Below are 27,633 nucleotides of genomic sequence, written 5' to 3' on the forward strand. Positions count from 1 at the left end.
TCACAATCATGGCGGAAGACAAGGATGAGCAAGTCACATCTTACATGGATGGCAGCAGGCAGAGAGAGAGAGAACTTGTGCAGGAGAACTCCTCCTTATAAAACCATCAGATCTTGTGAGACTTAATCACTATCATGAGAACAGCACAGGAAAGACTGCCCCCGTGATTCAATTACCTCCCACTGGGTCCCTCCCATGACATGTGGGAGTTGTGGAAGCTATAATTCAAGATGAGACTTGGGTGGGTACATAGCCAAACCATATCAAATAGGTAAGAGCAAAGAATAATTAACTTGTTGACTCTTCTTAGCCTACCAGCAGTTTATACTCATATTACAAAGTATCATTTCCCTATAATACCAGAGAATCCGCTTACTTGCTTTTCTTTGTGTTTCAGTCCTCAGTTCTGAGATACTCACAGATTAGTGTAGCGTTGCAACAGTTGCACATGGCAGCTGAGGAACACTTTGCAAAAATCACAAAATTCATATTACCCTTGAATTTGTATATAAATATATAGACCTAGAGGTAATGTGAATAGTGATACTAATCATAATTCTCTCCATTGGAAAGTAGCTATACATTGAATACTAGAATGTAGTAGTTTTATTTTCTATTAAAATATTTCATAAGATTAGTTTTTTAAAAATTACAATCTTTGGCTTTATTGAATAATTTCTTCACATTTTCACTTTTTAATTTAAAACAATTTTGGATATTTAAAGATAAAAGTAACTTTTGAAAATATGAGACCACTATAATTTTTTTATTTTCTAACATTTAATTTACATTTTTAGATAAAAATATATTCAAAGTTTGAATATTTGAAAACAACTACACATCATTATTTAAGCCTTTAGATCCTTGAAATGAGTACAGGTCAAGACCATAACAGAAATAGGTAATATAAAAGTAAAGTTCATGGCCAGGCATAGTGGCTCATGCTTGTAATCCCAGCACTTTGGGAGGCTGACAAGGGAGGATCCCTTGAGCCCAGTAGTTCAAGACCAGCCTGGGCAACACAAGGAGACTTTATCTCTTTTAAAAAAATGTTAAAAATTAGCGAAGTGTGGTGGCACTTAGTCCCAGCTACTCAGGAGGCTGAGGCGGGAGGATTGCTTGGATTGCTTAGAGATTGAGGCTGCGGTGAGCTGTAATTGTGCCATTGCACTATAGCCTGGGTGACAGAGTGAGACCCTATCTTGAAAATAAATAGATAAGTAAATAAAATAGAATCAGAAGAGAAACAAACTGAAAGGGAAAAACAGAAAATTTTCAAATAAGAGGCTATTTTAAATTTTAACACTGACAACAATAAAAACTAGCAGACTTTATTGAGCGTAACTCATGTAAAGTTCAGAAATAGGGCATTATAAATTATGAATGAAGATTACTCATGAAAATGAAACAGGTATTTATTCTTATCAAATTCACAACTTGAACTTCAAGTCAGATTCAATCTTAGCAACTTCAAATTATTTGGTAAATGATTCCTTAGCTACTGTATTAGTCCATTCTCATATTGCTATAAAGAACTACCTGAGACTGGGTAATTTATGAAGAAAAGAAGTTTAATTGACTCACAGTTCCGCAGGTTTAACAGGAAGCAAGACTGGGAGGCCTCAGAAAGCTTACAATCCTGGTGGAAGTTGAAGGGGAAGCAAGCACCTTGTTCACATGGTGGCAGGAAAGACAGAGAAGGAGAGTGAGGAGGGGAGGTGCCACATACTTCTAAGCCATCAGATCTTGTGAAAACTCACTCACTATCATGAGAACAGCATGGGGGAAATCCACCCCCAAGATCCAATCACCTCTTACCAGGTCCCTCCCTCAACATTGGGAATTATAATTCAACAGGAGATTTGGGTGGGTACACAGAGCCAAACTATATCAGCTACTGATTATAAAAGTGAGATAGAAAAGAGAATTATTCATATCAAATACATAATTCAGGAGGAACAAATGTAACTCTCGGCTGCACCTTGCAAGATAGAGAAAATTATATCCATGAAATCAGCAAATTGGTTGAAAAGTTAGAACCTCCAGAGTGTCACTAGGTTTGTTGGATAATGATTCTGGAAATTGATCCTACTCCTTTAAATAGCATGAGATTCTTTGTAGCAAAACATAATGTGCTTCAAATTAATGATTATGATTTTTCCTCAGATAAGCATAACAGAAAATTTGGTATTTCATCTGTATTTGTCTGTTTTCACACTGCTATAAAGAAATACCTGAGACTGGGTAATTTGTAAAGGAAAGAGGTTGAATTGACTCACAGTTTTGCATGGCTGGGAAGGCCTCAGGAAACTCACAATCATGGTGGAAGGTGCAGAAGAAGCAGGCACCTTCCTCACAAGGCGACAGGAGGGAGTGAGAGCAAGCAGGGGAGATGGCAGATGCTTATAAAACCATCAGCTCTCATAAAGATTCACTCACTATCAGAAAACAGCATGGGGAAGTCCAACTTCATGATCCAATCACTTCCCTCCCTCCCTGTACAAGTGGGGATTATAAGTCCCTCCCTTGACACATGGGGATGACAATTTGAGATGAGATTTGGGTGGTGACACAGAGCCAAACTACATCATCATCTAACACTAGTTCTAAAAAGAGGGTATTAAGCATTACTATTTATTCTGTTGTTTTGACATCTAGGGTCTTACTGACTGTTGGGAGACTGGTCCTCCACAGGCTAGCCAGCCGATTCCTAGGGAGAGTAAAGGACTCATCTGTGAGCTGTCTTTCATATGCAGACCTACTGATCCCTAGCCCATATCCACATCCTACTCTTACACTCAAGCCACTATCCACCAACCCTGGTCACCCCAGAGCCAGGTATCAGGCAACTAGGGACGGCCCCTATACCCCTAGAGATCACTGAAATTATTCAAACTAGCCAATCCTAAACCTGCTTACCCTGCCTCATCTGTTCTTTCCTGTAGAAACCACAATACAGGCTCTTGCATATGTTTTCTCCTCACTCCTTTTGCTTCTTGACCAACCCTGGTGCTTACCTGTGAGGCATGTCCTATTAGTCTGTTGTCATACTGCTAATAAAGACATACTCGAGACTGGGTCATTTACAAAGGAAAGAAGTTTAATGGACTCACAGTTCCACATGTCTGGGGAAGCCTCACAATCATGGTAGAAGATGAAGGAAGAGCAAAAGGAAGTCTTATATGGTGGCAGGCAAAGAGGGCTTGTGCAGGGGAACTCCCGTTTATAAAACCATCAGATCTCGTGAGACTTATTCACCACTATGAGAACAGCATGGGAAAGACTCACCCCCATGATTCAATTACTTCCCACTGGGCCCATCCCACAACACATGGGAATTATGGGAGCCACAATTCAAGATGAGATTTGGGCAGGGACACAGCCAAACCATATCACCTCTCTTCTTGGAACTGTGAATAACAAACTATCTTTTCAATGGCAGTCATCTCTTGATCTGTTGGCCTTAGCATACCCAAATAATAAAACCCACATTTTAAAGCACAGAGAAAGACCCTGTAGAAACTGGCTTTTATATTTTAAGTCCAAGGAAAAGCATTTTTGTGTTCCCATGTGTTTGACAAACCTAGTTTTCAGGATTATCTTTGGCCAAGGTGTGTATTGATGACTACCTAAACTAGATTCTGCACTAGAATTTAGTAATCTAGATTCTTCATTAAAGGAATATGAAACATCACATGTACATAAAAAGGAAGCACATATGCAATTACTAAAACTGGGGTGGGGGGAAGGTGAGTAGGTTAGTAAACAGTAAACAATTGATGATATTGAAAAATAACAAGTCAATACTGGCTAGGAATATTGGCTTAAGTTTCTTGAAAAACAACAGTATTAAGCCAAGCATTTTGGTGTCCTCTTTAAGCAATCTGCTTAACTGACTGCACAATGTCTAAAGAAAACAATGGAAAGTACTATAAATACTTTTGAAATTCGGTGCTAGAATGGCCAAATAGATAAAAATAAGGAGGCAAATGATTATTATCTAGGATGGATAATATTGATAATAATGATTGTAATATTAAAAATATTACTATCTTTTTTTACCTATAAATTCAAAGTAGGTAAAAAGAAATGATTGTAATATTTTCAAAAAAGAAATTTATATTTGATTCAATTTGATCATCAGAGACAAATGTCATTTCAACTAACAGTTATTATATGTATTGCTGAACTACCAGAAAAAGAAAACAAGAAAGTTGACGAGAATATTTTATTCATTTTATATCTTTTGCAAAAAGCATAGTTATTGTCTCTAGTGATGTGGGGCTTTGAGCACCTTTCCATATGCTTATCGATTTTTTTTTTTTGAAGTACTTGCTTCTTTTCTGACAATTTCTGTATTCGATGTCTATTTCTTTCTTTTTCTTCTTCTTTTTCTTTTTTTTTTTTTTTTAGAGATGGGGTCTCACTGTGTTGCCCAGGCTGGTCCCAGACACCTGGGCTCAAGCAATCCTCCTGCTCTGTCTCCCAACGTGCTGAGATAACAGGTGTAAGCCACCATGCCCAGCCTAGAATGTCTATTTTTTATTGATTAGTTCTTTATATATTCTAGGTACAAGTCCGTTAACTGACTTTTTATATCTACTGAGTGCCTTGTATTTTTAGTCTTAGTATCTTTGATAAGAAATTCAGAATTTTAAAATTTTAATGTAGTTCATTTTAATCAATCATATCCTTTTTCATTGGCAGTTTTTCTGTCCCATTTAAACCATCTTTTCCTTCCCTGAATAAATGAAAATATTCCATGATTTCTTCTAGAGGATGTATTGTCTTTTTAGATGTGGAACTACAATTTATTTAGAATTGAGTTTTGTGTATAATGTGAGGTAGGGGTCAAGATGTGGGTATCCATTAGGCTAAATACTGTTTGTTGAAAAGATCACCTTGGCTAGGCATGGGGACTCACACCTGTAATCCCAGCACTTTTGGAGGCCAAGGCAGTTGAATCGCTTGAGTCCAGGAGTTCAAGATAAGCCTGGGCAACATCGTGAGATCCGATCTCAAAGGAAAAAGAAAAAAGAAAAGGTCATTTTTTCCTTCCTCATTGCTCTGAAGTGCCACCTTTGTCATAAACATATTACGCTGTTTTATTTCAAGGGATTTTTCTGTTTTGATATAAATTTGTACATGGCTTGAAATTGATTTAGATTCCCCCTCTCCTTAGGCCCCCATGTGAATTCAATACAGGAGCTGTTTGGGGGTTTAATTATTGTCACTAGACCATCAGAGAGCGTCTTCACGTAGTATATCAATTAGCTTTCAAGGTAAAGTATAAATTCTAATTTCTGGATGGATCAGAACTTTCTTTCAACTCTTACCTCTTTCCTTTTTACTTCTGCAGACTGCAGTTATGAGGATGTCAGCACTGTTCTAGTTGGTTATTTGTCTTCCATGTTCACAAACTTCCTAAAGGCCCAGATTGCTTATCTTTTCGTCACGGTTGTATTGATACCTTCTTTTTCCTTTGACCATTCAAAAGAATACCCACTCTCTCAGGAGGGTTGAGCTAAAGCTGGGGACACAGGAGCTAAATGGAGACACATAAAAGACTTATTCCTTAGGCTAGGCATGGTGGCTCATGCTATAATAATCTCAGCACTTTGGGAGTCCCAGATGGAAGGATTGCTTGAGGCCAGGAGTTCAAGACCAGCCTGGATTAAATGGTGACACCCCTATCTCCACACACACACACAAAAAAAAGTTTAAAAAAAAATAGCCAGACATGGTGGTGCATCCCTATGGTCCCAGCAACTCTGTAGGCTGAGGTGGGAGGATCGCTTGAGCCCAGGAGTACAAAGTTACAATAAACTGTGATAGTGCCAATGCACACTAGCCTGGGCAATGGAGCCAGACCCTCCCCCCCTTTTTTTTTAAATAAAGACTTATTCCTTAGTGATTTTCCAGTGAGGAACTGGGGAGGCCATCTAGGTCTGTCTCCACCCAGAGTTTCTGGGAGGAACCCAGCAGTTGAGGACAAATGAAAACTTCCATGAGGCTCAAAGTCCAGCAAACATCTAACTTAATTCTAATTCTCAAAGTTCCTTTTGTTCTTGAACTTACCACATCCCCAAATCCACCAAAAGACAAACATAGCCAATTAGAATATCAAAAAGGACCAAATTAAATGCCAAAACTCAAGAGGGAAAGTATACCAAAAGGAACAACTTTTACCTGACTAGTTCAGATTGGGTAATTTCTTTTTTTTTTTTTTTTTTTGAGACTGAATCTCGCTCTGTCGCCCAGGCTGGAGTGCAGTGGCGTGATCTTGGCTCACTGCAAGCTCCGCCTCCCAGGTTCACACCATTCTCCTGCCTCACCCTCCCATGTAGCTGGGACTACAGGTGCCTGCCACCACGCCCGGCTAATTTTTTTTTTTTTTTTTTTGTAGTTTTAGTAGAGACGGGGTTTCACCATGTTAGCCAGGATGGTCTAGATCTCCTGACCTCGTGATCCGCCTGTCTTGGCCTCCCAAAGTGCTGGGATTACAGGCGTGAGCCACTGCGCCCACCAGGTTGGGTCATTTCTGTAAGTCCAGGAGTCATTAACAAAACCTCTTGGGACTCAAAAGTTATTCTCCAAAAGACAGAGATGCAGCTGAAATCTTTGGTAAAAACCAAAACAGAAACTAGTAGGACTTTTTAATTTCTCTGGAGTGCAGGGCACACATGTAGATTTGTTCACAATTAACATGCTCTTCAGATGCCTCCAGTGTAGGTGAGTAACAGCAGAGGCCCACAACTGGGATAATAGCCTAGGCAGAAGCTCACAGCCTGAGTAACAAGGCAGGGCAAAATTTACAGTTCAGGTAGCTATGGATAAAGTCCAGGCTGAAAATCTGTGAAACTGGATTCACTATTCTTTTCTGAATCTGTGTGACAGGTTCAAAGTTCAAGGAGCAGTGCAGAGGGTCCACATTTACCTATGGGACAACAGGGCAGAGAAGTCAGAGCTGGGAATCGAGAAAGATGGAGACTGGAAGCAGAGCCCTTCCCCTCCCACCGCTACTCCAGTATAAATGCATTTCTCCAAACAGACCAGCCAGGACCATGAACAGAAAAAAAAGTTTTTCTGGGCCAGGAGCAGTGGCTCACGATCCCAGAAGTTTGGGAGGCCGAGGTGGGTGGATCACGAGGTCAGGAGTTCAAGACCAGCCTGGTCAGCATGCTGAAACCCCGCCTCTACTAAAAATATAAAAATTAGCTGGGCATAGTGGTATGTGCCTGTAATCCCAGCTACTCAGGAGGCTGAGGCAGGAGAATCACTTGAATAGGGAGGTGGAGGTTGCAGTGGCCAAGATCATGCCACTGCACTCCAGCCTGGGTGACAGAGTGAGACTCTGCCCAAAAAAAGAAAAGAAAAAGGAAAAGAAAAAAAAGTTTTTCTGAAAGTAGGAAGTTTGACTAGCAACTGTTTAAATAGCTCAGTGGTTCTTGACCTTGGCTGCACCCTGGCAAGTTTCAAAACAGGGTCTCCCTCTGTTGCCCAGGCTGAAGTGCAGTGATGCGATCTCGGCTCACTGCAACCTCTGCTTCCCAGGCTCAAGCAATCCTCCCACCTCAGCCTCTCAAGTGTCTGGGATCTCAGATGTGCGCCACCACATCCAGCTAAATTTTGTAGTTTTTATAGAAGCAGGGTTTCACCATGTTGCCCAGGCTGGTCTCAAACTCCTGAGTTCAGGTGATCCTCCTGCCTCAGCCTCTCAAAGTCCCGGGATTACAGGCATGAGCCACTGTACCCAGCACCCCTAGCAAGTTTCAAAAGTACTGATTGATGCCTGGGCTCTACCTGCTCCTGTGATTTGGATTCAATTACTGTGGGATGAAGCCCCAGTGTAAGTAATTTTTTTAAGTTACCCAAGTAATTCTTAATGTGCGGTCTGGGTTGAGAGCTCCCAAATTAATTTAAGCACCTTAGGACAGCAGTCATCTGACCACAGCTTAAAGAGTGAACAGTCCCCAAGAATGTGGGCCCAAACTGCTGGAAAGACTTTTCAATGATTAGATTCAGGGTGAGTTAATTAAAGGAACACTTGAAGATTATGCAGCAAAAGATCAAGTTGTTTCTAGGTGTTCACTTACTTTAAAGCTTGTACAAAACATTATCTGACAACTTGACTAAAGTTGTTTAACCTAGTAATTTTTTAAAGGTGTTGTTATAATAAAATGTGGGGAGAACATCTCATGACTCCAATAAACTCAGACTTCAATACCATGGGATATGAGGTATGGGGGAGTGAAAGAAACACGAGCTTTGAGAAGAGAACAAAGTAGGTGTAAAACCTGTGCTGCCAGTTTTTAGCTGCAGGACCTGAGGTGGCTCACTGAACCTTTTTGAGCCTGGAGTACCTCATCTGTAAGATGGGGATGTTAATACCTGTTTTTTAGGAAGCTTGTAAGGATGAAATGGGATGGCGTATTTAAAACACGTTTGTTGGTTAGACTCTTTGATGTCGGAGCCACCTGGGTTAATTTGGGGTTATGATGAGATGCTCAGGGAAAGTAACAGTCATGAGCCCTAGCTGGAATTCCCTGGGGCCACTGTACTATCTTTGGGATGGGAGGTAGTCCTGGCCACCTCCGCATCAGGCATCATTCATTCTGGCATTCTGTCATAATCATGGTTCATATGCTTTCCATGTCTTTTCTTTGACTGTGGATGAAGGGCCTCTTTCCTGTTTCATTCTGAAGTCCAACTAGCTGGACCTGCTTACCCTCCTGTAGAGGAGGCCTGCTTACTAGAGCTTCCACCCCAGGCCACTTCACAGCCGCTGGCTGACCCTAGATGGCTGCTCAAGGAGAGTGGTGAGGTCACACGGCACCGAGCTTGCATGGGGAGCCTTTGTGCTTCCCAGAAGGAGAGTCGATAGCAGGCAAGTGTCTGGTCTGGCCTGTCTGGTTCTGTTCTGCATATTCCAGCCTTTAGGAGCTCACTAAATAGCAGCTGGGCCAGGCGCAGTGGCTCACATCTGTAGTCCCAGCACTTTTAGAGGCCGAGGCCAGAGGATTGCTTAGGGCCAGGAATTTGAGACCAGCATGGGAAAAAGCTCAAGTGATCCACCTACGTCGGTCTCTCAAAGTGCTGGGATTATAGGCATGAGCCACCACGCCCAGGCGGTTGTTATAGTATATTGTGTTTTATCATTGGTAAAACTGTTTTTAAATTTTGTAATATCTGTTCTTAGGTATTTTAGATGAATTACTAAGTTTGGTTGTTCCATAGTGTTCCTTCAATATCTTTTATATGATATCTGTTGGGGAACAGAGAAACCTCAGCTCTATTAAAAAATAAAATTAGGCCAGGCATGGTGACTCACACCTGTAATCCCAGCACTTTGGGAGGCTGAGGTGGGTGGATCACGAGGTCAGGAGTTCAAGACCAGCCTGGCCAACATGGTGAAACCCCATCTCTACTAAAAATACAAAAATTAGCAGGGCGCAGTGGCGGGCACCTGTAGTCCCAGCTATTCAGGAGGCTGAGGCAGAAGAATCACTTTAACCCAGGAAGTGGAGGTTGTAGCGAGCCAAGATCTCACCACAACACTCTAGCCTGGGCGACAGAGCAAGACTCCGTCTCAAAAAAAAATGAAATTAAAATTAAAAAGAAAAAAAAAAAAGCCAGGTGTGGTGACTCACGCCTGTAATCCCAACACTTTGGAAAGCCAAGGCAGGTGGATCATTTGAGACTAGGAGTTCGAGACCAGCCTGGCCAACATGGTGAAACCCAGTCTCTACTAGAAATACAAAAATTAGCCCAGCATGGTGACACACACCTGTAATCCCAGCTACTCGGGAGACTGAGACACAATAATCGCTTGAACTGGGGAGGCTGCAGTGAGCTGAGGTCACACCACTGAGCTCCAGCCTGGGTAACAGAACGAGACTCGTCCGTCTCAAACAAGGACAACAAAAAGGCAGCTGAAACGTCAAAAACCCGTTTTTTTGTCTGGCTATGACTCAAAGTCCCCACTAGAGGGCAGGAAACTTACATTTAAGATGGATTTTATGTTCTAAAGGTTAATAACCTGGATAAATTATAATGATTATTGGAATCATAGTTATAGGTAACAATTGTCGCACACTTTCTAAGATCCAGGCACTCCTCTAAGCACTTTATATGCATTATAGTATTTAAGTTATTTACTGTATTCTGTTTATCTAGTTCTTACCATAAATTGTAGCCATACAATTATTAGTTAACTTGCTCTTCACTTCTGTCCCCACCACTGGACTGGAAGTTCCATGAGGATAGTGTCTGTTGTATTCGCTATTCTATACTTAGTACTGTGTCTGGAATATTATAGTGACTGAATAAGTACTTGTTGAATGAATAAAAGAATCCTGACTTCAAAACCAAAAGATAGGAGCTGTTATTTTTATTTATTTGTTTATTTTTTTAGTTTTTGGGACAGGGTCTCACTCTGTCCCCCAGGCTGAAGGGCAGTGGCATGATCCTGGCTCACTGCAGCCTCAACCTCCTGAGCTCAAGTGATCCTCCCAAGCAGCTGAGACTATAGGTGCACACCACCATGTCTGACTAATTTTTGTATTTTTTGTAGAGAGGGGTTTTACCATGTTGCATAGGTTGCTCTTAAACTCCTGGGCTCAAGTGATCCACCTACCTCGGTCTCTCAAAGTGCTGGGATTATAGGCATGAGCCACCACGCCCAGGCGGCTGTTATAGTACCTGGTGTTTTATCGTTGGTAAAACTGTTTTTAAATTTTGTAATATCTGTTCTTAGGTATTTTAGATGAATTATTAAGTTTGGTTGTCCCATAGTGTTCCTTCAATATCTTTTATATGATATCTATTGGGGAAAGCTCTGTTCTTTTGTAGAAAATTGATAGGCATTGTCAAACTGAAATAAATAAGGACCTCCTTATAGATTAAGAGCTAATTTATTATCTTGGTAATAGGTATTGTAATTACCTGGAGGACTTTGTGGATTTATATTCAACAAATGCTTACCTCATGCCAGACACTGTTCTAAAGACTGCATCCTTACAAAGTTTCTATTATTAGTTCCATTTTACAGATGAGGAAACTGAGGCACAGAAATAGTAAGAAGCTTGCCCAATATATCACAAGTAGTAAATTGAACAGCTGGAATTCAAACTCAGGTATTCTGGCTGCAAACTCCAAATACATAATTGCTACGCTGCCTCTAAATTTCACTTAATGATTTTATACAATTATTACATAAAGCAGTAGCTTCACTGGTAATGATTCTGATAGGACACAGAAAAATAAATCTGGGAGAACTTCTGTGCATTTTTTCTAATTGACTTTCAATCCATTTGAAATAATAGGGATGGGAAAAGAATTACAAATAGGTCAGAAGTTGTTGTTTCCTGTCCAAATCTTCTATCTAGCCAGGGAGTTATTTTGCCAGTATGTGATGAAAAATTATAAGCTAGAATCCCCTTTCTAAAAGACCAAACACACTAACCAACTAACACACAAAAGCCAGCCTGCTGTAAGGCAGAGCTCTTGGAATATCAACAGAAAAGCCAAAACATACAATGCAAAAATCTTTCAATATCATCAAAATGCAACCTGATTTCAGCCAAGTAAGTTTTGCAATAAAAATAACACACAACAATCATATGACCCAGTAATCCCATTCCTGAGGATATACCCCAAAGAATAGAAAATAGGTATTTAAACAAAAACTTAGCATGAGTATTTGTATCAGCACAATTCACAATAGCTAAAAGGTGGAAACAACTCAAATGTCTATCGCTGAATGAATAGATAAACAAAAAAAGATACATCCACACAATGGAGTATTGTTCAACCATAAGAAAGAGTGAAGTGCTGATATATGCTACAACATAGAATGAACCTTGAAAACATGATGATGAGTGAAAGAAAACAGACACAAAAAGTCACATACTGTATGGTTCCATTTATTTGAAATATCCAGAGTAGTCAAATGTTTAAAGGAGGAAAGCAGAAAGCAGAGTGATTGCCAGCGACTGGGAACAGAGGGAAGGGAGAATGACTTTTTTTTTCCTGAGTCTCACTCTTTCACCCAGTGTGGAGTGCAGTGTCTCCATCTCAGCTCACTGCAACCTCTGCCTCCCAGGTTCAAGAGATTCTTGTGCCTCAGTAATCCCAGTAGCTGGGATTACAGGCGTGCATCACCACACCCCACTAACTTTTGTATTTTCAGTAGAGACGGGGTTTCTCCATGTTACCCAGGCTGGTCTCAAACTACTGACCTCAGGTGATCCACCCGCCTCAGCCTCCCAAAATGCTGGGATTACAGGCGTGAGCCACTGTGCCCGGCTGAGAATGACTTCCTAATGGATATGAGGTTTCTCTTTGGGGTGATGAAAATGTTTTAGAAGTAGATAGAGGTGGTGATTGTACAATATTGTGAGTGTACTAAATGCTGCTGAACTGTTTAAGTGGTTAAAATGGTGAGTTTTACCCCACATAAATAAAAAACTCAACCTACAACCAATTTTAAAATAAAATTTATCTATATTTTAAGACTATAAAATATTCCATTTTTATGTACAATGACAACCTACAAAGATTTCCGCATCCTTTTGGTTAAAATGTAACCAATCACCAAGTGCTGTTATCTGTTTATTTTGCCTTGCGTATTTGCTAAGTGGATAGCAAAGATCAAAGAACTTTCAGAAGAGATATAGAAATTCAGTTAGATACAGCTAAGATAATAACTGAGTGTGCTGAGCTGTGTCCCAAAGGTCTATAGAGTAATAAATGCAAAACATATTTTGGGTGAAAAAACTCTGAATTATGCAGCATAACTTTTTAAAACATTCCCTCTATTTTTTTTAGTCTTGTTATTGCTTGGTTATTTAGGAATTAGGATGTTGGCTGTACTGTGGATTGCTTATTTCAATATCCATTTAAATCTTTTATCTTACACAGGCTAGGGAGCTTTTAAAAGCTACATTCCCCAGATTTCCTTGCAGCTAGGATTCTGGACATGCTTTGGGTTGAGCAATCAGCTGTGCTTTCCTAAGATTTTACGGGCAAAGAGGCAGGATGGATGCAGGCGCCCATTTTGTAGGTGTGGTTCATGGCCCAGGTGGGGTGATTTGGGGGCAAAGAGCTGTCTTGGAAGTTTCCCAATTTGGCAGGTGGTTTTCCTGTTCAGCAGATTCAGCAGCAGTGGTACTATATTCATTCATAATCAGAAATATTCCAGTTATCTGTGCTGTGTAATGAACAATCCCCAAACTTAGTGACTTAAAACAAAATTTATTATTACTTCTCCTGGTCTAAGCATAAACTGGGCTCAAATAGGTAAGTTTCCCAAGGGCTCTCTTATGAAGTTACATTCAGATGTGCACTGGGCTACAGTTATTTTATGGCAACACTGGGCTGGATGTCCTGGGGGCTCACTCTCTGGCAGTTGAAGCCAGCTATTGGCTGGGAATTCGGCAGAATTTGGTGGCTGACGCACCTACCGTGACACGCCTCACCGTGTTGTTCAGGCTGCCCACACCTTGGTATCCAGGCTCAGAGGAGGCACATCCCAACATTCCAAAAAGCAGGAATCAGAAGCTGCCAGAAGCTGCAGTTAGGGCTACACCAGGTACAGGCACAGAGTCATTTCTACCACATTCTGTTGGCCAAATGATACCACTCAACCAATTCACACTTAAGAAAGTGATAGAGGCTCTACCTCTTGATGAAGGAATGGCAAGCTCAGTTGCCAAAGGGTGCATGAGATGAAAGATAGTGTTTATGCCATCTTTGGAAAAACTACAAGGGTAGAGGAAGAGTGGTCTGGAGGCCTACTGCTGCTCTTTCTGCTTTCCTAATAATCTTACTAGCACCAATTCCCCATGTGAAATCTCTTTCTGCTTAAATTAACCAGACTGGGATCTGCTGACTACACCTGGATCCTGATCAAGGCTAGAGACCAGGTCTTTACTGTTCCCAGGCAAATAGCATTCCAATATATTACTCTATATGTAACTGGCATAGAGCAGTGATGCTCGGGAGAGAAAAAGCATTTGGAGTTGGAAAGTCCCTTGCTGAGTTTCAAGTTTCCCATCTGGAAAATCGGGATGATAATAATAATAATTTGGCATCTACCTTATAGAATTAAACAGATTAAATGAGTCAACACATGCGCAATATTTCCACGTGCCTGGCACCTGGAAGGCAATGCTTGATGAAGTCCGTTTTGCTTGTTTGCTCAGCTCAAGCCGCCTCCTTCTCTTTGGTAATTGCTGTATCTGCAGGCACAGTGAAGTTAAGTAACTGGCCCAAAGGCATACTGCTAAGAAAGGACATCTTAGGCCGGCTGTGGTGGCTCACGCCTGTAATCCCAGCACTTTGGGAGGCCAAGGCAGGTGGATCACCTGAGGTCAGGAGTTCAAGACCAGCCTGGCCAACATAGTGAAACCCCATCTCTACTAAAAATACAAAAATTAGCTGGGTGTGGCAGCGCACACCTCTAGTCCCAGCTATTCAGGAGGCTGAGGCAGGAGAATCGTTTGAACCCAGGAGGCTGAGCTTGCATTGAGCCGAGATCACGCCACTTCACTCCAGGTTGGGTGACAGAGCAAGACTCCAGTTACTTAACTAGCCCAAAGGCACACTTGACTCTAGAGAGCAAGGGTAGAGTAGCTAAGAATAGAGAAGAGAAGATGCAAACCCACGTAGTCTAGCTTCATAGTTCATGCTCTCAATCCTTACATTGTACCACTTTTTAAAGCTGAGAACTGAAGGTGTTTACAAGTTAGCTAGGGGACATGTGGGTGCTTCCAAGGATGGAAATATAATGAAGATACGGTTGAGGTGAAAGTAAGTAAAGGTGTATTCTAGAACACAAAGAACAGCACATACCAAAGCGCAAGGAGGGAAAGACATTGGGGAAATTCAAGAAATTCCTTCAGAGAAGGCTAAAGCGGTGAGAATACTTTTCTCCCCTCTTTCACATCATGGCACACTTAGAAAATGACACTATTTGTATGGATCACTGGAATAAATGCAGAAGCTATTTGTGGCTGGAGACACCTGACCCAGGAGTTGTGGGTCTCAGTCATAGGCATATCTGGAACCCACTTATAGGAAATCTTTTCTAGAAAGTAGAGAGCAAGGGGAACGTTGGCACAGAGACTGGATAGGTGAGACAGACCCAAGACAGGCACAAGCCCCTAGGCCATAAGAAGGATTCGAATGCGAGTTTGAGTATATTGGGAAGCCACTGAAGGATTTAACTGGGAGAGAAGCCACGGGATCTGATTTGCTTTGTGTCTTTTGGAGAACACTAACGGCTGTGAGGTCAATGGATCAATGGATGAGAGGACAGGTGTGGAAGTGGGAGGGAGGGTACAGGTAAGAGGCTATTGCAGTGGTCTTAGAAAAAGAAATGAGGACAGCATAGGCTAGGTGGATGACAGTGGAGATGGAGAGAAATACATGGATTTCAGGTATCTTTTTTTTTTTTTTTGCAACTTCTGCCTCCCAGTTCAAGTGATTCTCCAGCCTCAGCCTCCCAGTAGCTGGGATTATAGGTGCCTGCCACCATGTCTGGCTAATTTTTTGTATTTTTAGTAGAGACTGGGTTTCACCATGTTGGTCAGGCTGGTCTTGAACTCCTGACCTCAGGCAATCCGCCCACCTTGGCCTCCCAAAGTGCTGGGATAACAGGTGTCAGCCACCGCACCCGGCCAGATTTCAGGTATCTTTTAGAGCTTGTATCTCCCAGGCCTAGAGATGGTTTGGGTGTACAAGGTGAAGGAGAAAGGATAGTAATGTTGCTTCTCTCACAGTGTGCTCATGAGAAATTAAATTTAATTTTGTCCAGGTTCCTCAAAAAAGCTAAACATAGAATTATTATATAAACCAGCTATTCCAAAAGAATTCACAGCAGGAACGCAAACACACACTTATATACCAATGTTCATAGCAGCACTATTCTCAATAGCCAAAAGGTGGAAAAAACCAAAATGTCCATCAACAGATGAATGGGTAAACAAACTGTGGCCTATTCATACAATGGAATATTATTCAGCCATAAAAAGGAATGAAGTTCTGATGAATGTTTACAACATGAATGGGCCTTGACAACATGCTAAGTGAAATAAGTCAGTCACATATATTGCAAATATTGTATGATTCCACTTACATTGGGTACCAAAGTCACAGGGACAGGAAGTATAGTAGAGATTGCCAGGGATGCAGGGAAGTAGGGAGTAGGCAGTTATTATTTAATGGGTACAGACTTTCTGTTTGTGATGATGGAAACAATGGAAATAATGGTGATTGTTGCAGGGCACTGTGAATGAATGCAATGCCACTGAACTGTACACTGAAAAATTGTTAAAATGGTCAATTTCATTTACACAAATGTTACCATAATGAAAAAATTGATCATTTACATAGAGTAATTAGCACATATCTGACCCATTGCAGTTTTAGCTCAATGGTTATAACTATTGTTTTCATATGTCTAGCCTAGCCTCTCTTTTTTCAGAGAAGAATCTACCTTATTCTTAAGGCTGAGAGTTTTGAGTTTTTGGGTCTGTCTGCCCTGAAGCACTTCTTGACAACCTGAGTCCTTCCTGGTCATACTTGGCTCTCCTGTGGACACTGTCATTCATACACCTGCAAATCACAGTCCACTCCATAGGACGAGGTCCCCTCCTCATTGGAACCAGAGAGAAGAGAGCACAGGGAGGCCTCCCATCCCTTGCAGTCTTGCCCTCTTGAACTCTCTAAGGCTAGATCACTAGGCTTCAGCAGTGGGATAATCTCAGAGTGAACTTAATATCGGGGAGAGGAAAAGTGAAAGAACAGGGTAACTCAAGTTTTTCAGGAGTCTCCAGTGGAAAGAACCCCAAACTGAAGTTCTTCACAAGAACAGGGTCCACCACTCCTGTCTCGCCCCCACTGTATACTGAGCTGTCCCAGCCTACTGCTCTCAAGCCAGCTCCCTAAGGGATGCCTTCTTCAAGTCTCTGAATCTCTACCCACCAATGACTGGCCTTTTCATGGACAGGGTTACAGACTGAGTCATTCTCTCTGGAGTAGTGCCCCAGTTGTAAGTGATACCTGCTGCCACTCAAGTCTCACAGAATAGCTGGATCCCTTGGACAGGAGTGGACCTCTGGTTTAAGTTATTTTACTTGAAGCTCCAGGGAGGGCTGTAGGGATGCTGGTTCCTGTTTCTGTAATGAACCAACATGCTACATTATGCACAGTCTTACCTCTTCACCAGAATGGGACATTTCATGTTCCATACAGTTTGCATACATACAGAAAAACAAAATATTCCCTAGAATAACAAGACATCTTATCCCTACTCCAGCGTCTCAAGCCCTGAACAACTTTGAAGCTTATTTCCAGTTCCTCTGGAGGATCTACCTGGATAATAAAAGTCACCCATTTAGTGGCAGCCACTCAGAACAAACTCCAGGCTTGATCATCTTTTCTTGTTTATTTCTGAAGACTCCCTGGGATGAGATGAAGTTGCCAATTTTTTCTTGTAATATTGTTATTGTTATCACAGTCCAAGGGAAAGGAAAGTTTATTCAGTAAGTGCTATTGAAACAACTGGGCAATTATTTGGAGGAAAAAAATTCCTAGATCCTTGCCTTATACCTAACACAACACTAAAATAAATTTCAAAGGGATTAAAGATTTGAGTTTTAAAAGAAAGAGGAATTATATTAACTAAAAGAAAGAATTTAAACTCCTAAAAAGCATTCAATCAGAAATAGATAGCCTCAGTTTACTTCTCATCAAAATATCCACAAACATGCACATATAGAAAAAGACAAAAACTGTTAATACTAAAAGAAAAAGGCTGACAAGTAAATGCCAAAATATAGTAGAAATCAATTTCTACTGCCATTATTTCTCTTTCTTTTCTTTTCTTTTCTTTTCTTTTCTTTTCTTTTCTTTTCTTTNATTATTTCTCTTTCTTTTCTTTTCTTTTCTTTTCTTTTCTTTTCTTTTCTTTTCTTTTCTAAGACAGGAGCTCACTCTGTTACCCAGACTGAAGTGCAGTGGTGCAATCATGGCTCACTGCAGCCTTGAGCTTCTGGGCTCAAGCAATCATCCCACCTCAGCCACCCAAGTAGCTTGGACTACAGGCATGTGCCACCATGCCTGGCTAATTTTTGTAGATACAGTTTCACCATGTTGCCCAGGCTGGTCCTGCACTCCAGGGCACAATCAACACACCCACCTCAGCCTGCCAAAGTACTGGGATTACAGTTGTGAGCCATTGTGGCCAGCCTACTGCCGTGATGTCTACTACCATGATTTCGTGGCAGGTGCAGCTGGTCCAGCACAGATGGGTTGCTCTTGCCTTCATGATAGAGCGACCTACCGATAAAAAGGTATGAGGAGGCTTTGGCTATCTCTCTCTGTATTTTTTGAGACAGATTGAGCTCTAATCCAATGCGATTACTGTACTTATAAAAGAGGGAAATTTGGATACAGAGACACCCACATAGGAAGAACATCATGTGAAGATAAAGGCAGAGATTAGGTGATGTTTTTGCAAGCCAAGGAATACCAGAGATTGCTAGCAAACCATCAGAAACAAGATGAGAGGCATGGAACAGATACTCTCACATAGCTCCAAGAAGAAACCAACCCTGCTCATACCTTGACCTTTCTCTTCTAACCTCCAGAACTAAGAGACAATAATGTTTGTGGATTAAGACATCCAGTTTATGGGTTTTCGTTATGGCAGACCTAGCAAAACTAACATATGCTACCCAGTGAAGATTTGCTCTCCATCTTCCACTGCTCCCCCACATCAAATAACTAGATCGTATCTGGTTAATGTCCAAAATGTCTCGTAGGTTCAGGCTCTACTGTTTCCATTGCCTCTGTAGACATATTGGGTAATTGGGTAATCAGTAAGCACCATGATAGGAGAAGATAAAAAGGCACTTAGTTGACCAAATGCAGCAAGGCTAGGTCAAAGCTGGTGTAAGAGGGAGAGGGTCTGGGATTCAAAAGTGATGTGGAAATGTTGGGGCGGGCAAGCACAGGTTGAGGGGATGCCTAACTTACCACTTGGTTGGAAAATGCTGAGACGGCAGAGGCTACACCAAATGTCCAAGGGGCGGGGCTGGCCAGAGGCCAAGATTTCCCTGGGTTTTGTCCCATGGCTGGCTTTGGGGCTGAATTTTCACCTGGGGTGTGTGTTGGGGTCTGAGTGAGATCTTGGGGAGATCTTTGCTACTGGGTTTCTTTAGGGTGTGACCGCGGGGCACACATCCAGAAGCACTGGCCTTGTGAAGCTCCCGAGAGTGTTCTTTGAACTACTGCAAACCCAACCAGCAGGTTTGCTGAAAAGTGGCCACGTTCCAGTCCAAAATGTGTGAGCCAAGAGGGTGCTTAGCATTCCCCAGGCCCAGTCCCAGCTCTGTCAAGAAATGGGAGACTTCACCGTAGCACTGGGAATTGGATTCTAAACTTTAGGATCAAGCAATGAAAGGACCTGGAGTAAGATACCTTCTTGACCTCCCTGAAGGGCTCTGAGCAGCTGAGCTTGCCTTTCTCTTTGCTCCCCCAGTCCTCCCCTTACTTCTCAGTCTCCTACTCCCCATCGCTCCTTTCCCTGCCTCCTCCTGCCTGTCTCCTTCTTCCTCCCTTTCTTCTCTCACCCCATTAATCCCCCCTTGTCACTATCACCTCCTCCCTCCAGTCTTTCCCCCTTCGCTGCCCCTTCTTTCCTCCGACCTTTCCTTCTCTTACTGCCCCTGTCTCCCACCTTTCTCCTCCCCCCCATATCTCCCTCTCCCTACCTCCTCCTCTTGTTCATCTTTCTCCTTCCCCCTTATTTTTCTATCTCCTTCCTCAGTCCCACTCCCCTTTCCACCCTCCTTTTGCCCGTCACTTCTCCTTCTCCCTCATTGCCCCCTCCCTCTCTCCTCCTCCCCGGGTCCTGCCCCACTCAGCTCTGTTTGCTTTTCTCCCGGATCCGGATGGAGGGGTTGCCCTGCCCATGCCCAACCCTGCCCCACTTCTGGCAGCTTGGATCTCGCTTCATGGCTGAGGGCTCCAGAACTCAGGCCCCTGGGAAAGGGCCCCCACTCAGCATCCACTTCCTGCGAGCCCAGTATGAAGGCTTGAAGAGGCAGCAGAGGACCCAGGCCCACCTCCTGGTGCTTCCGAAAGGTAGGAATGGACAGGGGCTGGGGAAGAAGAGCCTGACCATGGGAGGACTGTGTGGCAGAGCCGCAGGGAGGCAGAGCCAGGGCTTTGCCAGCCCTCCCTCCCAGTGGGGAAGAGCAAGGGAGGCGGGCTCAGGGCAGCTCTGCTCAGCTGTCCCATCTGCTAAGGGAGCCAGGGGCCTCAGCCAAGCACCTGGCTGCCAGCACTGTTCCTGGCCTCTGCTCTGATGTTCTGATCTTCCTAGACTGGTCAGCCTGGTGAGCCAGGCTTGGCCCCCCTGCTAGCTCAGGTATGGTGATAGGAGCTCTGCTTCCTGGCTAGGTCTAACTAAGGCACCTCCTACAGACCAGAGAAATTCACTCTGGAGGTAGAAGACATGGCGTTCCCAACAGCCTGGGAACTGTCTGGGCCAGAAGACGCCTAGGGCTCAGAGACCCATGAGGCATCCCAGGCTCATCCAGCCTCAAACATCAGGCAAGGAGGTGTGATCGGACACAGAAATCCCCTACCCCACTCATGGGGAGAAACCTCCTCCCTTTGGGAACTCAGATTTCATTCCAGGAGAAAGTTAGAGGCACAGGGCTCAGAAACCAAGGGCTTGTCAAATCCCAGCCCTTCCTCCTCTAACAGAGGAACAGATTGAGGGAGAAGGGAAGATGCCCTGAAAGGTCAAAACTGGGCTCTGTGGGATTCTGTGGTTATTTGTAGAGTTCAGCAGACTCTTTGGGCTGCCCTTTGCCAATACAGACTGGGCAAAAATCAGGGGCCAGAGGGACCTCTCTGTCTAGGGCAGGAAGTGTGCTGCCTTTGGGGAACAAAAGTGGCACCTCTGAGCTGAAGGAGCCCATCTCCCATTACCTGGGCTGTTGCCAACCAATGGGATCCTGCCCATTCCTGGCAGGAGTGAACTGGCACAGCCAGTCACCATCTCTGCAGGGCATAAACTGAAATGTTCCTAAAGCTCTATCCCACCCTGGAGGGTGTTTATTCATTCAGTTATTCCACAAACATTTATTAATTTAAATCCCTTCAAAAGGAAACGCCATGCTTAATACACCTGCAATTCAGACTCACAAATCTAATTGCTTAGTGGGGATGATCCAAAGACATCTCAAATTCAACACGCCCCCAGAGAATTCACTATCCCCTGTGCTCATCCTTTCTCCTGCTCTTGGTAACTCAGTGCCCCCTTTCCCATCGTTACCAGGTGCTAAATTATGGTTCATGCAAGGAGTGCCCAGGTGTGGTTTTCTCCAAGAAGACTTCTGACCTCCCGGCTAGGTCAGGGTCATTCAGGGCACTTTCAGCAGTTTGCAGTTCCACCATTTTTTTTTTTTTTTTTTTTTTGAGACAGATTCTCACTCTGTCGCCCAGGATGGAGTGCAGTGGGGTGCAATCTCAGCTCACTGAAACCTGTGCCTCCCAGGTTCAAGCAATTATCCCTGCCTCAGCCTCCTGAGTAGCTGGATTACAGGCACCTGCCACCATGCCCAGTTCATTTTTGTATTTTTTTTAGTAGAGCTGGGGTTGATGGCCATGTTGGCCAGGCTGGTCTTGAACTCCTGACCTCAGGTGATCCGCCCACCTCAGCCTTCAAAGGTGCTGGGCGTGAGCCACCATGCTCGGCTGAGTTTCACATTCTTTATCTAACTGTGAGAGGCAGCATACTGTATAATGGAGTGCTCACGTACTGGGTCTTGGAGCACAGCCTGAGTTTGAGTTCCAGTTCTGCCATTTACTTAATATGCAGCTTTAAACAAGTTACGTAAATTTTCTGGGGCTCAGTTTCCTCACCTGTCAATTGGGAATAACAGTAGTACCCAAATCATAGGGTTATTGCAGGAATCAAATGAATTAATATGTATAAAGCTCATCAAGGCTTTATGCACTGATTGAGGACAAGATCACATATGTCACATGCATCTGAGTAGGAAGGCCATTGGAAACACTGGCACTGAATGTGAAGGAGCAGGTAATTCTCCAGGGAAAAATCAGGGTAAGGTGACAAAAATAAGGTGAAAATGACACTAAGGAGGCAAAAGAACCTATACTTGTCCCCTATACTTTAGCAACAGGATAGAATGGTCCTTGAGAATACAGGAGAAAAAGGTTTTTAATAGAGAGAGATGAACTTGCTTTTGAATATACTGCATTGGAGATAGTTGCCTGTAGACCTTCCATCCAGCCTGGATGTCATTCGGGCTGGAGATCTAGATTTGGGGTCATTCATCTATAGATGGTAGCTGAAGCCATGGGCATGGATAAAATTGTGGCAAATCCATGTGTAAATTAATAAGAAACTGGGATGAAAGTTAGAGTTCTGGAATACTCAAATATTTAAGAAACAAGAGGAAGAAATGAAGCCAGGGAAGATGGAGAGAGCAGTCAAAATTTGAGGAGAGGGATATCATTCAGCCATAAAAAGGAAAGAAATTCTGCCATACACTACAACATGGATAAAACTTGAGGACATTATGCTGAGTAAAGTCAGTCAGTACCAAAAAGACAAATACTGTATAATCCTATTTACATGAGTAAATGGGAGTAGTCATATATAGAGAGACAGAAAGAAAGCAGAATGGTGGTTGCCAGAGGCTGGGGCACGGGGAAGTGGGGCGCTATTGTTTAATGCTTATAGAGTGTCAGTTAGGGAAGCTGAAGAGTTCTGGAGATTGGCTCCACAATAACGTGAATGTACTGAACACTACTAAACTGTACACTTAAAAATGGTTAAGATGGTACATTTTATGCTCTATATATTTTACCACAATTAAACATATTTTAAGTGGTAGAAGAAAATCAAGAGCAATTAATGTCATGAAGCCAAGTTGGTAGAGGGATTTTAGAGGACCATGATCCTCAGTGCCTATTGCAGCAGAGAGACCCAGGAAGACAGAGTGAGCATTGAGATTGGGCTCCTGCGAAAGCTAGAAGTCAATGTCTCAAGACATTGGTTTGCATTTAGAAGCTCAGAAATTCTAGGAGCTGATCGATGAAAGGAAGGGCTCCAAAATTAGCTTTCTTCACCCCGTCTTAGCATTATGCGATGGATCCAGGTTCTGGAAATTCAGTTACAAGTAGCAGTGTGCCTTCCCTGATGCAACGTAAGTTCCCAGGGGAACTTGAGCTACTTTCAGAAGTCTGTGGCACCCCAATTACCCCCAGTGATTGATGTCCAAAAGGAATATGCTTTTGTCGCAGTCAGACACTGTGTGACTCGCCTTATGTAGAAAAAGGGATTAGGGTCGGGACTTATATCTGGGTTGGATGTTTTATATTACATTTCATTGAACATTCCTAGCAGCCCTGTAAGGTAGCTCCCTTTTTAAGATCTCCATTTTATAGATGAGGAAATGGAGGCCTAGGGTCTCCTAGTGAGTCAGTGGTGAACTCAGGACCAGACCTCATGTCTGCCTGACTCTGGGTTGATGAGAGCAGCTCCACCAAAGGTCTCAGGCAGTTAAGATGAATTTTGATTCTTCTTTCCTCCCTGAGTCTCCCTACCCCTCTCTTTGCTATTCTCTCCACCCACTTCCTCTATCCCCACTGAAGAGATAAATCAAGGATGGGCTCAAAAATATCCCTTCTCCAATTTGTATCTCTTAGCAAAGTGAATCAAGGATGAAGAATGAAGAAAGTATTATAGATAACGAGTACATTTCCTTCATCGCCAGTCCCTAACTGACCAAAACCAAAACAAAACAGATAAAAAATATGATACAAAATTTCCCTGTACTCTTCAGGCAATTACCCTAATTCTCTTTCTCTTGTACAGTGAAGAGCAGGCACCATCCCAAGATGTGGAGGGTACTGCCACAGAAGGCTCATGGTGATTCTCAGCAGAGGCTGCTTTGGGGTGGGATCCCTGTGTACCTCCCAGCCAAACTCTCTTTCCTTTCCTCTGAACCGCAGGCTGGGACTGACAGTTGAACAAGACTGTCCACCTTCAGTCCTTTCCTTCTAAACTTGTGATGGGAGAGGATACCAGTTTCTAGGTTCTCTCATTGTGTCTCCCTCCTTCCTTGTTCTCAAATAAGTACATAACAGGTTGGATATTTATAAAAGTTTCCTTCTGCCGGGCACAGCGACTCATGCCTGCAATCCAAGCACTTTGGGAGGCTGAGGCAGGTGGATCACAAGGTCAGGAGATCGAGACCATCCTGGCTAACACAGTGAAACCTCGTCTCTACTAAAAATAAAAATTAAAAAAAAAAAATTAGCCAGGTGTGGTGGTGGGCACCTGTAGACCCAGCTACTCAGGAGGCTGAGGCAGGAGAATCGCTTGAACCCGGGAGGCGGAGGGCGGAGGTTGTAGTGAGCCGAGATCGCGCCACTGCACTTCAGCCTGGGCAACAGAGCAAGACTCTGTCTCAAAAATAAAATAAAATAAAATAAAACAAAACAAAAGTGTTTCCTTCATTTCATGCTGGAAAATAATACTAAGGAACTAATGCAGTTACAAAGCCGAAACAAATCTTGAGAGCCTCACACTAGAGTTAATGTTGACAGGACAGTAGTTGTTGGCTGAGATGGCTGCAGCTGGTCTTCTGTTTCTTTTGGATCCCTGGAATTGGAGCTCAGGGGCTTCCTTCTGACTTTATTCTTCCGACATCGTCTCCCCACTCTTGCTCTGCAGATTGTCACCTCCAGGGTCTTCTGTGATAACAGGTGATGGGACAGACAAGTGAACCTAAATGACACCTCTGAGGAGCTCCAGACTGGTCACACACCTGCTTTCTATAAGGCAAATGCCTTTCAGTCATTCCAACTCCTGTCACTGCCACCAAGAGTTAACAATGAACTATCATATTTCACTAGGTGGTTTAAAAAAAAGTCCCCAAGGAAAAAAAAGAGACATTGGTCTGCCTCTTCCACCTAAAGCCAGTTCTGAGGAGCAGTAAATGCTGCAGATGTCTTCCCAGAGCAGTGCCTGTGGACTAGAAGGATAATGATTGGTTCTCTAAAAGGAGCTGCTTCAAAACACAACTCCTCCCTCTTCTGCCTTGGGTTGTAAACCCACTATCAGAATCCCAGGACACAGCCCAGTGCAGTGGCTCACGCCTGTAATCCCAACACTTTGGGAGGCTAAAGCGGGCAGATCACTTGAGGCCAGGGGTTCAAAACCAGCCTGGCCAACATGGTGAAAATCACTTCTCTACTAAAAATACAAAAATTAGTCAGACAGGGTGGCGGGTGCCTGTAATCCCAGCTACTTGGGAGGCTGAGGCAGGAGAATCGCTTGAACCCAGGAGGCGGAGGTTGCACCACTGCACTCCAGCCTGGGCAATGGAGTGAGACTCCATCCCAAACAAAGAAAAACAAAACAAAACAAAAGAATCCCAGAATACAAAACCCCGTAAGTTAAGAATAATGTTTTCCACTGGTGAGCATATGTGAACCCACATGTGTGTGAGTCTATGTGTGCTCCTTGCCTTTCTTTTAGCCCCAAATGCTAGTTCCCTATCTCCTCCCAGAGTTCCCACCTTCACTTCAGTGTTTGGCCCTCTGTTATGCCTGAGATTTTCCAGGCATTATAAATATGCATTTTTGTCTCTCTACTCAACTAGGACACACCCAGGAAGGTATGGGTTTTGTCTCAATGTTCATTGCTGTATTCCTAAGACCTAGAATAAATAATGCCTGGCCACATTAAGTGCTCAATAAATATGTGCTGAACGAATGAATAATTGTGTGTGTGTGAATATATATGGGTGAGGTGTGAAAGGGCATGTGTGTGAGCATGCAAGTGAGACCCTGTGTATGTACACATGTACACACATGCAATGTACCAGGAACCTTCTGGGGATGGCCTTCCTTCAGCTTGAAAGTAATGAGACCCCCTAAGTGAGAGATGCCCCTGTCCCTTCCAGTGATGACCCTGCTGGTGCTTTCTCTTTTCAGGAGGAAACGCGCCTGCTCCTGCGGAATCGATAGTCAATGCTGTTTGGATTAACAAGGAGAGAAGGAGCTCACTGTCCCTGGAAGAGGCAGATTCCAAGGTAGACGGGAGGCTGGAGGAGGCTGCCCAGGGCTGTCTTCAGGCCCCCGAGTCTCCGTGGCACACGCACCTGGAGATGCATCATTTGGTTCAAACCTTCCCCCAGGACACCAGTCATCAAGTACATCACAGGGGCAAGCTTGTGGGATCTGACCAAAGGCTCCCTCCTGAAGGAGACACACACTTGTTTGAAGCCAATCAGATGATTCAGCAAGCAACCGGAATCCCAGAGGCTGCCCAGCTTCCATGCCAGGTGGGCAATACCCAAACAAAGGCAGTGGAATCTGGCTTAAAATTCAGCACTCAATGTCCTCTTTCCATAAAGAACCCACACAGGTCTGGCAAACCAGCTTACTATCCATTTCCCCGGAGGAAATCTCCCAGGATCTCCCAAGCTGCCCGGAACCTGGGCTTATATGGCTCACCCTGAAGCTTTCTATTCTGCCAGATGTCTTGATCTTGAGGCCACCTATGGCCTCATGGAAGAACCAATGAGGCAGAGCCACAACTAGGTCTCTAGCTATGAGCAAGAACTGTACTAACCCAATTATAGGAATTGTGGGAGATGAACTTCACAGTGGTAACATGGGTTTACCCTTCAATAAGAAACTTCCCAGGCCAAATGGCCCACAGTTTAGGATGAAGAGGACTGGTCAGTGCAGCCCCATTCTGACATTGATATGAGGTCCTGGCTATCCATTCCTTGGGGAAGACCAGTAAGACATCTGCTCCATCCTTGGAACTGGAGAATTTTGAAACATAAACCAGGGACTCTAGCCAATAGAATGCCTTAGCAATGCCCAGGGGTCAATGGGCATGGGCATTCTTGTTTTCAATGTCTTCTGATGATTTCTCACATATTCTGGAGAAGACCAGCTCTGAGAATTCAGACGCTTCTTCTGGTGGCTGTGTCTGGGGGGCCATCTCACTTAGAAGTCACAACACTCATTGGCAGTGATCACATCATTTCAATTTGGGCTTCCCAAAGTATGGTTACCCTGTATGAAGGTCAGATCAATGCTACCTACCATTTTGTGTCTTTAAGGAGTCTTTAGAAAGGGCTGATCATCTGCCACTGCTCACTGAGACATGTACATTCCAACATCATCACAGATTTATCTCCTTCCTTCCTTCTCTCCCTCCCTCCTTCTGTCTCTCCCTCCGTTCCTTCCTTCCTTCTTTCCTTCCTGTCTATTTCTCTCTCTCTCTGCAAGTTAATTTCTTATTAAAAACTGCCACTAATTGAAGATATATAATGATGGGATCCTGAACAAAAAGAGGCAAAGAAATTCTCCTGCTTGAAAAATATGCATTTCCTAGAGACTGCCTCCTGTTTAGTCCAACTTGGATCACTCAGATCCTTCCTGGGATCAAATACATATTTTTAAACGTAAGACAAAGCAAACCAGGTGTTACTTGGGTGATAGGAAAAAAAGCTTGTCCTTCCTGATTAATGTTTAGCTTTAGTAATGCTATTTAAACACACC

General features: G+C 43.3%; 1 protein-coding gene across 1 annotated transcript; it reads left to right on the forward strand.

Annotated features, from left to right (window-relative positions):
• Positions 1 to 19,365: 19,365 nt before the first annotated feature.
• C15H9orf152 (chromosome 15 C9orf152 homolog) lies at positions 19,366 to 27,166 on the forward strand. The gene is made up of 2 exons (XM_025360240.1): positions 19,366 to 20,151; positions 26,050 to 27,166. The coding sequence occupies exons 1-2, from the start codon at positions 19,959 to 19,961 to the stop codon at positions 26,574 to 26,576; spliced, it is 720 nt and encodes a 239-aa protein (XP_025216025.1). The 5' UTR covers positions 19,366 to 19,958; the 3' UTR covers positions 26,577 to 27,166.
• The last annotated feature ends 467 nt before the right edge of the window (positions 27,167 to 27,633 follow it).

Source organism: Theropithecus gelada, chromosome 15 (genome assembly GCF_003255815.1).
Source record: "Theropithecus gelada isolate Dixy chromosome 15, Tgel_1.0, whole genome shotgun sequence".
NCBI classification, from domain to species: Eukaryota; Metazoa; Chordata; class Mammalia; order Primates; family Cercopithecidae; genus Theropithecus; species Theropithecus gelada.

Coding starts and splice junctions, on each gene's coding strand:
- C15H9orf152 (XM_025360240.1), top strand. CDS start 19,959: ATGGAGGGGTTGCCCTGCCCATGCCCAACCCTGCCCCACTTCTGGCAG. Junction 20,152..26,049: donor CCTCCTGGTGCTTCCGAAAG/GTAGGAATGGAC, acceptor TTCTCTTTTCAG/GAGGAAACGCGCCTGCTCCT.